At 33.6% G+C, this 14793-nt stretch overlaps 1 protein-coding gene across 1 annotated transcript in view; it reads right to left on the bottom strand.

Moving 5' to 3' along the window:
• The window catches only part of LOC106868068 (secretin receptor), a 725176-nt gene that overhangs the window by 79924 nt on the left and 630459 nt on the right, over positions 1–14793 (bottom strand). The window contains exons 8-9 of the mRNA XM_052969589.1: positions 9926–10091; positions 3991–4147 (exon numbers count right to left, since the gene is read on the bottom strand). Of these exons, the coding sequence (XP_052825549.1) occupies positions 3991–4147; positions 9926–10091 (323 nt within the window). The remainder of the gene's footprint in view (positions 1–3990; positions 4148–9925; positions 10092–14793) is intronic.

Genomic DNA, 14793 nt, shown 5'->3' with positions numbered 1-14793 from the left:
AAATTTAAGTAATTTTAGACTGTTTAACTTTACCTTTCTGCCCAATTAATTTATGTTGTATGTATATTGTTACTGATACTTTATTACTACTTTCTAATTGCAAGAAAAGAGAGAGGAAAACGAACGAATGTGAAAATCGAAAAGTTGCTGACTAGTCAGTTTCAGCCATTCCAAGTTGACATGAAACGCTCCTGTCTTGATTGGAAAAGGCTGAGTTGACTACGTTTTTTTTTTCCATACAAAGAATGAATTTTAATCAATTATATATTTTCCATTTGTTCAATGACCTTTTGCCATCTTTCTGGCAACTTCATGATTCCGCGCTCATAGAACTTCAGGTCCTTATTAGCCAAAAACTGAAATAAGTGCGATTTGAGGCCATCATCATTATTGAAAGTTTTACCATTCAAAGAATTTTGCAAATTTCGAAATAAATGGTAATCTGATGGTGCAAGGTCACGGCCATATGGTGGATGGGACAACAATTCCCAACCAAGCTCCAGTTATTTTTCACGTGTTAGCAAAGAAGTGTGTGGTCTACGATTTGCCGATTCTGGCAGTTTTTCTTTGATTGCTTCCTCCAGTTCCATTAGTTGTTGACAGTAAACATCTGAATTGATTATTTGGTTCCTTAAAAGCAGCTCAAAATACACAACACCTTTGTAATTCCACCAAATTGATGCATGACCATTTTTTGATGCAATTGAGCTTTCAATATGGTTTGTGCTGGTTCATTACGCTTGGACCATGATCGTTTTCGATTGATGTTATTCTAAACAATCCATTTTTCATCACCAGTGAGAAATATATGAAGTGAGAAATAAACTGTAAACTAAAATGTTTTGAAATAATTCAATTGAAAAGATAAGATAATCAGAAGAGAGATAAAATAAATAAATAAAAATTTATGCTTAAAATATTAAAGAGCCTGATGATAAAATTAACAATTTTTTTTGATAAATCTACTCAGTATGATATTGGCTTTTGCAAGGAATTATATTTCAATAATTGACTCAGAATAAGGATGCATGCAGCATCCTTGCGGACCTTTGATCACGATCTATGGATGAAAAAGAGTGATGCTAATTTTTATGTTGTAGCGATAGCAAACTAAGAAATTTGTGAGAATGGTCTTTATATTTTACATATATTACATAAGTCTAATAATTTACAATTCGGGTTATATCGAAACGTTGGTCTCTTTGGAACACGTCGTATTAATGCTTAACAAAATTAGATAGCTTAAAGATTTATATCGGAAGATTATTGCTGATACAAATTTATATATATTTAATAGCTTGGATACTCTCTTAAATTTAGAAATCATTAAATACTTCCCACCTCGTTAGATCAAAAGTGACATAATATTTATTCCTTCAAATCATCCGCCTGGCATTATAAATAATTTGGAGAAAATTGTATTTTATCAGATATATCTTCTTTCATCAAAGTGACTCATTATTACGATGAGGTATTAAGATGTTGTTTTTAAAGATAAACTTATTTATATAAATAATATCAATTGTCAAATATGCAACGAAAGAAAACGCTAAGTAATTTGGTTTAATGTTACATTCAGTTTCAAAGTGAGTATAAACATCACTAAATATTTCTTTTAATTGGATAAACATTTTTTCAAAATAATATGTGTAAATTTTTAATTGGAATAATGCTATATTAAGTTTCAGTTGCATTGTTTATGCTACAAAAACAGCAAATATTAACGACAAATATGTTAAACAAACTCCCTGCAGTCATTCTTCACCCTTGTTTTGACCCTGTGAAATGTCCATGAAATAATTTACATTATTTGAACACATCTACTTATTTCATTCATCTGAGAGAAATTTATCGAAGTTCATTTGATTTTAAGATATAACAGTAGTAGAAACTCTAAAATAATTTGAAAATCTTGTTATATCGATGAATAACGGTAGTTGTGAAATCTTCATAAAAACATTTTGTTCTGTACGAAATCTAAATCAAGTATCCGTTCAGCGCTAATTCTTTTTGCCATCAGACTTCGGTATTTTTGTAAGAATATTTTAAAAGGCATAACGGTTAAAAGTCGGGAGCCTCGTATCATATTGTTGCACTCTCCAAACAAATCGAAAGGATTTTTTTTGTTGTTAACGTACATTAGTGTTTTTGTTGTCACAAATTGAAATTTTGATTGAAATATTTAAAAATATCTAGCAGGTGATCGTTGAATGGTCTTGAATAATTCTATTATTCTATTACAATAGAAAAGTAAAGAAAAGTAAAGTCTTCTCTAATTAATGTATGTCGTATATCCAACAGTTTTGATATGATATCTGAATATATAACTCGATAAATTTCTTTTGCTGCATGAGAAACGGCAAAATTTGAAAATCAGATACGTAATTTGTGAAATTTCAATATAAAGTGTACACACACATACACGCACGCACGCACGCACGCACGTACGCACGCACACACGCACACACGCACGCACGCACACACACGCACACTTGAAAACGCAGGTGTTTGCTAGCTTTATCTTTTTTTGCTGTCGAGGTAATTCATATTTTCACATGAATTTATTTGGAGTAGTTAACTTTCTAAGCCATCATCATAAATATTTTTAGATTTTCATACTTTAATTTTCCAAATGAAGAGCTGTTTGCGTGTGTTACTGGCTTATTACAGTTTGTGGTTATTAAGTTGTAACCTTCGCATATGTACATACATACATACATACATACACACACACACACACATTATATATATATATATATATATATATATATATATTTATATAAACACACTGCTATTAATATGGGACTTAAACACATTCAAGAACCAACTTCGCCAGCATTTACGCTCATAGAGATCGAAGAAAGAGAAGAATTCTCTATTCGTTTTTTATTTCGTTTGTGAACACTAGTACCTGCAGATCTATATGTGCCCAATAACATGATGCGTCATTGGCGAATGATGTTGTATAACGGGGCACAAAAGTGTCGGCTATGCTTAATTAACACATTCCAAACTCCAAAAACAACGATCAGTGTCGTTCTGAATAGAAGATACGAGTTTTAGTCCGTTAGTCACCATTTTCGAATCGCTTACAGAAACTCTGTAGCTATCACAGCCGATACACTTTAAACGTTGCCAAGTAACTGCCCCTGATACTCGTAGGTCAGATATGAGTGCTCTCCCTATATTAATACAGCTTAGTACAATATTAGAATTATCTCTAGCCACCTTATCAGTTTTCTCTAACGTGTTTCAACTTGAACGGTGTATGTCACTATTACTCTTCCTTATAACCCTTCATTTATTTCGTGGTTGCTTAAATGAGCGCATGTTGCGTAACTCTGAATAGCAACGGAATTGAACAACTGGTATTTAATAAATATAAGTTCTATACATGTATTGATTAGTTTTCTTTTATTTGGAAACAAAAGCATGAGTACACACACGCACACACGTCATACATATATGTATATACGTACATATATATGCATACACATATACGTACATACATATACGTATACTCATACGCAAAAATACACCCATTTATACAATATAAGATGAATGTCCTTCGTTTATATAGTGTAGGAAGTTTGCGTGTGTCGCAGTAGCATTACCGCGTTTAACCGTTTAAAATGGACAACAGCGTGTGATTTATGGTAAATTTCACTGCTATTTCAAGTTGAGATAACCACTGTATAGTCATCTTACCATTGGATAAAACAACCTTTAGTGTTGAACAGGGTGGTATGTTACTATGTATGATAGAGCAATCTAGTGTCTGAAAGATTTCAATTATGTTAGAGTAGTCCTTTCTATTGCAACGTTTTAGGTCAGGCCTCTATTCTGACGATAACTTCATGCATTTATTCTCACCGATTTCGGAGGCTCTAAAAAGAGTCATGTGTCTTCTATCACTGACTAAAAAAATACAAAAGAAAATCAAAAATAAACAAAGAAAACTAAGAGAAAGGTAGAGAAGTTCATAGTTACCCCATCCAAAGATGATGTACCATACTGTTCCACTTGTTTTGGAGAAAACTGCTATTGATATGAGAGTGTGCAGGTAGAGGGCCTCGACAAATATCCACATGTAATTCGAACCGAGTAAGTAGTGGAATATGATGAAAAATAGTTTACACTGCCAATGCTGAAAGTAAAACCAAAAATACTATACACACCAGCTTGTAGGAGAAATATTCGAAAAATTCTTGATATTATACAAACGAACATTTTGAGAGAGAGAGAACAAAAATGGAAGCAAAATATGAATAGTTCAGATAAGATGCTGAATACATTATAAGAGAAATACAACGTAATATCTAATGACGGATGTGGTACTGTGTCCTTGAGCAAAACAGTTAAGATTACTTTCTTCGTCGTACGTACTGTGTAGTAATGGATTAATGGATGATTATAGACACATATTGAAACTAGATACAAACGCTTAAGCAAGCACACAAATTTTATATTTACGCAGATGATTGCTCCTTCAGAAGTGTGCGATCAGGAAAATATATTCAATGAAGACAACATCAGTAAATTAACATCCATCACATTCTGTTAAAATGCCTTCTTAATGAGTTTGGTTTATTTCTTTCTTTCCCATTTGAGAAGATTACATTGTTCCGTTCTCATATTTGTTTCGCTAACCCAAGAACAACAATACAAAGTAGGTAGCTCTTAAAACGGTTTTTGTTCATGTACACAGAATACCGAACTGTCTTACACAGAATGATGTGTTTAGGAGTTCCAAATAAGTTATGAATACCCAAATTGTGAAGTCAGTTATGTAATAACATGAAATTAGTTACCCTATAATAAAAATTCAAATATAGTAGCCCTGAAAAGGGCTTTAATGCGTGCCCGGAGTATATAGAATATAAGAAGAAATACTAATAATTTATGTATACTAAAATCGTGAAGCATATTACGTAATAACAGGCAAATCAGATATGGGATAATAACAATTCAAATAACCTTGAAAAGGACTTTTGTGAGTTCCCAGAGAATATTACCCTCAGCAGCGCTAGTGTTGGTATATACGTGAATAAGTCACTAACCGAAATAAGTGGATCTGTTTAAGAAATAACTATTTACTTGTTTAAGGGTTGTACTGGATAAATTGCGAAAATAACTCTAACAGTTCAAATACTAAAAAATAAGCATACTCAATTTGATTTATTCCAAATAATTTAGGGAAATGAATGGGTTATTTCCCATGCCTTTGAAAATAAAATATATTAGATATATATATATAAGGATCCCTTCTAGGGGCCCTATTATCGATTTTTTCTAACAATCAGAGTATGCCATGAGCTTTCCAGACATGAGTTCTACTCACGTGTCAAGTTTCATCAAAATCGATAAAACGATGTAGGAGGAGTTAGCTGACAACTCCACAAACACATCTACAGACAGAATTTCCCACATATGTAGTAGATATATATATATGTATGTATGTATCTATCTATCTATATATATATGTATATATATGTATATATACATATGTGTATATATATATGTGTGTGTATATGTATGTGTGTATACATATGTGTGTATATATATGTGTATATATGTGTTTTTGTGCATACGTACATATATGTATGTGAACTTTTATGCTTGTTTTTTTCTCTTTCTTCTCTTCATCTCCTTATTCTTTTACTCCTGTACTCTATGCTATCATTTCATTAATCTATACCCTTCTCATTTCCCCGATTTATCTCCGATGACGGAATATCCCATCTTCTGTGATATCCCAGAAACAGGTGTAAGTCTTTGAATTTTTCCAGTAATAATAATGTATATGACTTGAGATGTTTATCTTGTCTTAACGTTTGTTGTCCCCTTTAACAATTATATATATATATATATATATATGTGTGTGTGTGTGTGTGTGTGTGTGTGTGTGTGTGTGTGTGTGTGTGTGTGTGTATACATACCCACATACACGGATACATACGTATAAATACACATATAAGGAATAAATGTGTTTGAGTTGGCCATTGCATGATATTCGCATATTGAAAAGAGACAAATAAATAAAGAAATGTGTATTTTAGAGGAGAATATATTCTAAAAGCTTTCCTGCTCTTACATTGAAACAATCATATAGTAAGGAAGGTTAACAGCACACCACATTTGCATTAATCATTATGTATGATAACCATTCTTACTTTCTAATTTAATGTTCGAAAAGGAAGGAAATATATTCAGGCAATATATATGATATAGTGTGAAAAAAAAGAGCAAAAAATAAAAAAAAAAAACTCCCAACAAAAAACAAGAGCGATAAAAAATGGATATCTCTGGAAGGAATTTCATTCTAGATATAATCCTTTAATGTATTTACACTTTGATGGAAATAAATAGAGCTGATTAAGAAAGCTACTTTAATGAACATGTTTTTCGTTATTCAGACTGCTTTTCTTAAATTCTTAATTTTCTTGTGTGCATGTATGTATGTGAAGTTTTCATCTCGTCAACTACGTAATGATACTTGGTAAATTTCTGACGCAATATTTTAGAAGTACTTACATCAAAGTTAGTAGCATTTCCTATTACCTCTGCATGATGAGTTATAGTACAACTTTTGTGTCAATTACATCACTACAGCTATATCTTAACTTTTACTTGTTTCAGTCATTAAACTGTGGTGATGTCGGGGCACCACCTTGAGGAATATTTAGTCGAATGAATCGACTCTAGTACTTATTTTTTAAAGCTTGGTACTTACTCTATTGGTCTCTTTGCTGAACTGCTAAGTTACAGGGATGTAAACACACCAGTTGTCAACTGAACAGACACACACACACACACACGCAACGGACTTCTTTAAGTTTCCGTCTATCAAATCCACTCACAAAGTTTTGGTCGCCCCGAAGCTACAGAAGACACTTGCCCAAGTTGTCACGCTGTGGTACTGAACCCGGAACCAAGCTGTTGCAAAGCATACTTCTTACCTTACAGTCACACCTGTGCCATTATATTTACTATTTTATTTTCCTGTAACCCTTTTGACACACACGGGTTTTGGTATATATAGCCAAAAAGGACCCAAGTTTTTTTCTGTTGAGATTGAAATTGATGGATGCATGTAGAAAATAAAGGATAAAGTACCTAAAACAACTACTTTATTAGTATGTAAAACTACATATATTATATAGTTTTATATGGCATCTACCGAAAGACGATTCCTAATTGGCTATTATGGATCGGCCTCAAAGTCCTTTCAGCTTGTATCATATAGACCGATCAATCGGTCGCAAGAAGATTAAGAACTATTGATTTCAGGCAAACAGTTGAAGATGATGGTGATATCTGCGGATTAAATGTTGGTAGACAGATAACTTATTGGTAGAGCACGTGTTTGCTCTGAATAAATGCCATAGACTGAAGTTCTTTAAAAATACCTACTTTCAAGCTTTTTGTGTTAAGTTGGGTAACGTGTTAGGCAACCACCATATATATATACAATGACTATAATTTCTAATATTCTGTCGTCTAAAATAAGAAAAGCGTCATTAGATAATGTAATTCGCCATAAACTATATCAGGAAAAAAGCAAAAAAAGAAAGCGAAAAAAAAAACCTAGGATAGTTACAACTCGAACATCCTAGATGAAATGTTTGCTTAATCAAGGCAGATCTGTTTTTATCGCATACGAAGGTAGGAACGTGTCATAGTTCTTTTCAAGGACTTCGACATTTCTTGAAACAATGTGAACTCAGCTAAAAGGCCCTCAAAGGTCGGGTGATCGTGTTTAAGTACATGACGACTAAATCTACCACCCAGTAGGCTACAGCAAGATTTTTATACAGAGAATCGGAACAAATATTGCAAGGCATCCTGTTCGACAAAACAGATCTCATCGGTCTACCACCACAAACTGGTACTTCATTTATTGGCCCAGAAGAATAGAAAACTAACTTGACCTTAGTTGGATTTGAATTCAGTATGTAAGGAGGGGAAATATATACTGCGAGGCATTTCGCTCGACGTCCCCACGTTTTTGCTACCCTATAAATCGGTACTTAATAACAACAATAATAACTTTTAGGACAAGTCTGAACTCAAATACTCGAAGGTGGTGGTTAAATTCTATATCCATTCTATGTAAACATATCCCGTTTGCCTATGGCTGGTCTGACGGTAACGTAGATTCATACTTATTGCTGAATCTCGTTAAACTTGTTGACATGTAAAAATAATGCTTATTCTTACAAATCTAACTTGTTTTTCTCTTTAGTTGCTTCGAACAAGATGAAAGTTGTGGTCATGCTGGAACACTACCTCAAGCAATTATGAATATATATCAACACTATTGTTTGTGGATTTATATGAAAATACATGTCCCGATAACTGATAATATGTTAAAAAGAAAAGAACAATAAAGATTTGTTTTGCTTGCATTAATAATAAAATAAATACAATAGCTAAACACAAAACCATATCAGTTTACAATATACTCAACTCCACACGATGCGATCGATATATGTATTAATTAAAGCTTACTTTGTTCCACTTTTAGTTGTAACTGTGCAGCTACTTAGAATTCTGGTCAGATCCAAAGAACGAAAATAGCTTGACGTTTTCCTTTATCGAGTATGTGAATTTAATTTGTTTTCTTTTAATGCATGTTTATTCCATGCTATTTTCGATTAAAAACTGCTAAACACTGGCCTTGTTCCTTGTCAGAATAAATGAGTAGATTGGATTCAATAAGGTAGCGGGCTAGTAAGAGAGAAACCTATTTATTATAAAAGAGTTCCCGATTGTTATAATTTTTCTTAATTCAGTAGAACTAGATTCAGGGAGTGTGGTCGTTTGTGCTAAAAAATGCTGCTGAAGTAAATCTTATCACGACCAACAACAAAACAAAAAATAAAATAACTATTATAAAAATTAATATAGAAAATAAATGAAAAATCATGAGTTCAGATAAAGTGATTGCTGCCTAGCATATGTCAACAAAAACATGGTTAAACACTTCACCAAATGTTTACAAAACCTTTTAAAATATATTTTCGGGACAGTCACTGTTGTTATTATATATATTTCGATCACTGCATTCTGACTTTACCTATGATCCGACGACCTTATTGACAGGAAATTTTCTTTTATCTTGTTTGTCATCAATAAAAGAAATGCGTATCTAGAGATTCTGGTTTGAAACTGACAAGTTAATTGGGTGAATTTTGATCTAACTCTTCAGCAAATCGAAGTAATCACTTATCTGCAGTTGGCTACCATTCTATTCCAATGGTAATGTTTATTCTGTCCGTTTAAAAGCGATTCAAACAGAGCTCTGTCTACTTAATCGGGTGTTAGACAATAAACAGTCGCTATATCATATTCTATCACTGCTGATGCCGTACTTGGCCAAGATTAAAGCACCAAATTCTCAGCGGCTCATTTCACTTAACTGTAAACAAATACATTTAAACATTGAAAGATTAACGAACATGTCTTTTGTCTGCAGTTCCGAAATTTAAGTCAGTCTCTGGGCCTAGAGTACGATAGGATCGTACGTACTGAATACTTGTCAATCAAATTATCATTTGTAAAATGGAGTCGACATTAAAAATAGCTGCTGTGGACAATCTAATAACATTTAGCTCTTGAAGCATAAAAAAATTTTTTTACTAGAATTAAAACACCAACACTCGTTTGCTTTTGTAAGTAAGTAGAAAAAAGTAAAAGAAAACCAATAATAGCTTGAGAAATCAATACCTGAAGATAGAAATTAATATTTAAAAATCGAACAGTAGAACGGTTTTGGATGATGAGCTTTTGAAATTAATTTAAAACTTTTTCTTCAACAATTTACTGATGTCGGTCACTGCCACACCAGCGACAGTTCATGATTAGCACTAAAAAAGAAGTACAATGAATTCTTTTTAGTGATTGTGATTAAATTATATCTTACCGTTCCTTCTTCAATGAAGTCAATACCATCTTTTGTTTGACGAACGTCAGAAGCGAAACCGACACCTTCTACAAGTAGTCTCTCTTTCATGAAAGAAAAAGCAGCTCGTAAGATGAAAGATATGAAGAGATTGATATGTATCGTGTTTCTCTGGCAGTGAAGTCGCCTGGTAAGAGATAAAAGACAAAGATGTCACTTTATAACAAAAGAAGAAGCGCGATAGTCTGCAGACATCAATTTGTGTGTTAAAAGAAAGTTAATGGTTTTCACAATTTAATTAAATAATAAAAGAATTTGATATTTAATTAAAGTAGTTGCCACAATGGTTAAATAACGGCAAAAAATCCCCATCTTCTTACGAGGCTTGCTTAATTAGAACCATTTATTAAATGTGAATATTAGAAAACGTAGTTGCAATAAATAATTTTCAACCTTACATATTTAACAGATATTGTTTGTAACTAATATTTTCCAAAGAAAAAAACAAAAACAAAATATATACTATTCACGATACTGTACTTATAAATCTGCAATTCTCATAATAGCCGTCACAATGGGGAAAATAATAATGGCATTATCTGAATTCTCAGTTTAAAATTATTTATGCGTGTAAAGACTTCTTCCGACTACTGTTATAATTATTCATATTTCGTCTTTGTCGTTAAACCCGATTTCACTAATTAAAGTCAATTTTGTAAAACGTTAATATCACAGAAACCGATTTAAGGAATCTTTTTGCGTGATGCTGAGATATATTTATATTTCTGAAGTTGTGAAGAAAATATTCTCAGCTGAAGTATGTAAAAGATTCCGCTTTTCAATTTATTAAACTGATTTCAAAATACTTTGTGAAATACGATTTAACAGAAAATTTGACTTGAGGATTGCAGAAAGTTGTTTACGAAAATATTTTCAATTCCTGCGTATGAAAGAAATTGCGATGTTTACGGGTAAAGTTTTAAAAAATCGACAGAAATATCAGTAATAGACGAATAGAAAGTAGATCACTATTAGTTTTGACGATGAGGAGTCAGTTATTTGTTCAACTGAATAATCTGCTTATTGAATTAGGTGGCTGAGTATTCCACAGATACGTGTACTATCAACGTAATTCTCTGGCAGAATCGGTGAAACACAGCGTTTGATAAGGCTGCACCATTGAATTACAGATGCAATCCACCCGTTGGTTTCCATACAGTTCCCGTCTACCCAATTTCACGCACAATATTTTGGCTGCCCCAAGGCAATGCTAAAAGACACTTGGCTGAGATATCATGCAACAGGATCGAACCTGTGATCTCGTCATTTTGAAGCAAACTTCTTAACTATTCAGTCACACTGCGTCCACATTAGTTGAATCGGTACGTGCGAAAAATAAATTAATAGATAAGATAAATGTCAATTTGTTAGTTTCGGAGATGGTTAGGGAAATATTTCTGGCACAGCTACACAAAAGGGAAGACTGTCTATAATGATAAAACTGTTGTATTTATATTGTTAAAGCTTATTTATCACAAAATTAAATGGAAGATTAACCCTAAAATTTCACATTACATCAAAGGTCAGTGTATATTCAAGGTTTATTGGCTGTATATTTATTTATGAATCATATTTAATTATTCAAAAGTGAAATAAAATAAAATATTATGCTTAATTTCATTGATGCATACGATAAATGTTTAATTTTGTGTTCGCTAGAGACGCAATAAACATACATTAAATGTACATTTACAAATAAAGGCTCTTGTATTTTGAAATGAAGTTTATGGACAGATGGGCACGAATAAAAGAAAATTAACAAAACACCATTGAAGTCAATATGATATAAATAAGCACATCAGGAACGAGTTTGAAGATTCTCAAAGGGAGGTAAATTGCCTGGTTTTGTCGATTCTAACAATACTTTACTTATTTTCTTTATATATATGTATACTGTATAGTAACATATGTAACTCGTAACTAAATTTCTCAGTACTTTGGCTTGTAAGCGAAATTTACACTTCTCTACCGAGGACATATAACTTTGAAATTTGTTCAAATTTGTCAACCGCACTAATGACATAATATTAATCTTTCGAGTAATGTTATCTCTTCCACACCACCAACATATTAAGTATATAATGATCACTACATATATGTGAAAGCTAATAACTGTTGATTAGAATTAGATTTGTTTTAGTTTAAAATAGTTATTAATTAAAATAATAGACCTTCTCAGCAGGCTTTCACGTATGTTTTTCATTTTAAATATCATTGCGATAGTTCATACGATATGCAAATATAGGTACAAGTATATCAAAGTTGTGATTCAGTCAGAAACCCTAGAATGCTCAGGCCAAATATGGCGAATTTTATGTTACCTTTCTTGTCGGGAACAGTTCTGTGTATTGGTGAACAATACATGAAGAGCAGAAAGAATAAAGTTGTAGTTGGAAAGAAAGTTAGCTGATATGGAAGACGGGAAGCCGTCTGAATATTGGAAAAGAGTTACATGATTCGCACCGGGAATCAACATGCCGACATTATGACTGCTGTTCAATGCTCTCTGAACATTGTAAAGGTTGTATGACGTGATATGGACAGCTGCAACGGAGACTACGAAGCCCTGGCCAGCATGAAGGGACACAGATGACGTTCTCACTGCGTTCGGACATCCGAACTCATCCAGTAACTACAGGAACAGTGTCTTAGACTCAGACAGCTATGTGAAGCTGCTAGAGGCTGTGGCCAAACTCTGGCTGAGAGGGTTGCTATTGGAAAGCTATATGTGTGGCAGCAGGATTCGGCCTTTTGCCATACCACTGAAAAGGGTCAGAAGTGGTTGTCGGATAATTTCTACGACTTCACCAGCTACATTTTCCACGACTGAATTCTCATGGCTTAACATGTTTCATCATGATACAAGTAACACTTTTCTTATATTCAGCCCGAACATCCTGTATATAATCCCCCACACACAATCTATCTATCTATCTATAATCGCAGGCGTGGCTGGGTAGTTTGATGTTTGCTTCCCAACCATATGGTTCCGGGTTCAGTTCCATTGCCTGGTAGCCTGAGCAAGAGTCTTCTACTATAGCACCGGACCTTATTGTACTTATTTTATTTTAAAGCCTGATACTTATTCTATGACCTCTTTCGCGGAACGGTTAAGTTATGGGGGCTTAAATACACCAGCATTAGTTGTCAAGCGGTAGAGGACGCGCGTACGCGCACGCACGCACACACACACACACACACACACACACACACACGCACACGCCCGCACACACACGCACACACACACACACACACACGGTGGACTTCTTTCAGTTTCCGTCTATGAAATCCACTCACAAGGCTCTGGTTGAGCCAAGGCACTTGATCAAGGTGCTACACAGTGGGACTGAACCCGAAACTATGTGGTTGGGAAGCAAACTTCTTACCACACAACCACGCCTATAAAAAAAATAAACGTAATGAAAACGTTTATTACACGGATAAATGAAACTATTCTGTCAAGAGTGTTCCCTCGAATGTGTACTGTTATTTCATTTGGAACAGAACGAATGGAATTCTTTGAAGGAAAATCAAGATTTGTCTGAAAATCAGAGTAGTGTTTCATGTTTTTCTAAAAATGTTCGTTTTCTGAAAGCAAAGCCTGCGCAATAGAACAGTACTATAGAACGGAAGAAAGAGAATTTTCCTAAGAGAGAACCTGACATCAATTCTAGTGATCATAGTGCGGGATACAGATTGACCAAATCAACGATCTGAATAATTTTAAAGACAAAAGACAAACTACAATGTATATTGGTGATCAAAGCTATGTTCAGGCATAATAAAACGCAGATGAAATGGTAAGTCTCTCTATTGTGTGGATAAAAGGAAAACAATTAACTGGAGAGTCAATGAAAAGAAGTATTTGTGAAAATTTAAGTGTCTTTAAGAGTAACTTGGGAGTTATGCTTCTTGTACCAACGTCAATAGTACGGGGACGTGTTTTATTGGGCTTGTGAAGAAGAGTAATTTATATTCCCAGCAGATCTTAAATTGTGATGACACTCGCCTTTTACATGTTCAGAAAAGAAATAATAGTCAGGTTGACGTACATTACATAAGGGGAGACCAGACTGTTTAGATATAACCCTACGAAAGATTGGGAAACTTTACTTTTCTGCGTTCATGCCTCAGAATATTTCAAGGTGAAACCACTCCTGATGTACTTTTCAGAGAACGTCTAGTCCATCAAGAATATCAGCAAAAACAAACTTGGTTTAATAGCGAGCTTTCATCTAGAGGCCCTGATTTATCAGGAACTTATTACGTGGCTCAGTAATGTGTTATTTTGGACAATGTTCCAGAACACCCTCATGATCTTATGAGTCAAATGCCACATGAGTTTGATTTTTTACGAAGTTCATTTACTGCCTTCTCTGTTGCATCATATGAATTATAACGTGATAAAAGATTTTATAAAAAGAGCCTGTTTTGAAACGACTTCTGGGGATTTGACATTAAAAGAGTTTTGGATAAAGATTTCTCTATAGCTTAAGCTTCATATCGAAATCCTTTCTTGGAAAGGATACTTGCTTGATTTTTGTTCAATGGACTTTGAATTGTCTGAGATTGAAGCTGTTGTTGAAGAAATTGCAGGTTTGGGTAATTAAATGGGTGTAGAAGTGAACTAAGGGGATATAAATGACTTGGTCAAGAAGCGGTAATACAGCGTATTACCATGACCTACACGTGTTTCCACTGCAGCGACTGCACAGTGTTGCAGATGCAACCTTGCAATATTCACCAGGGTCTGTATCTTAGGTCCGTTTCGACTTAAACTGGATGAAGAAAGAGTTTATATATATATATATATATATATATATATATAT

This window comes from Octopus bimaculoides, chromosome 1 (genome assembly GCF_001194135.2).
Source record: "Octopus bimaculoides isolate UCB-OBI-ISO-001 chromosome 1, ASM119413v2, whole genome shotgun sequence".
Lineage (NCBI taxonomy): Eukaryota > Metazoa > Mollusca > Cephalopoda > Octopoda > Octopodidae > Octopus > Octopus bimaculoides.
Note: the sequence above shows the minus strand (reverse complement) of the source record. Positions and strands in the feature narration are given on the sequence as shown.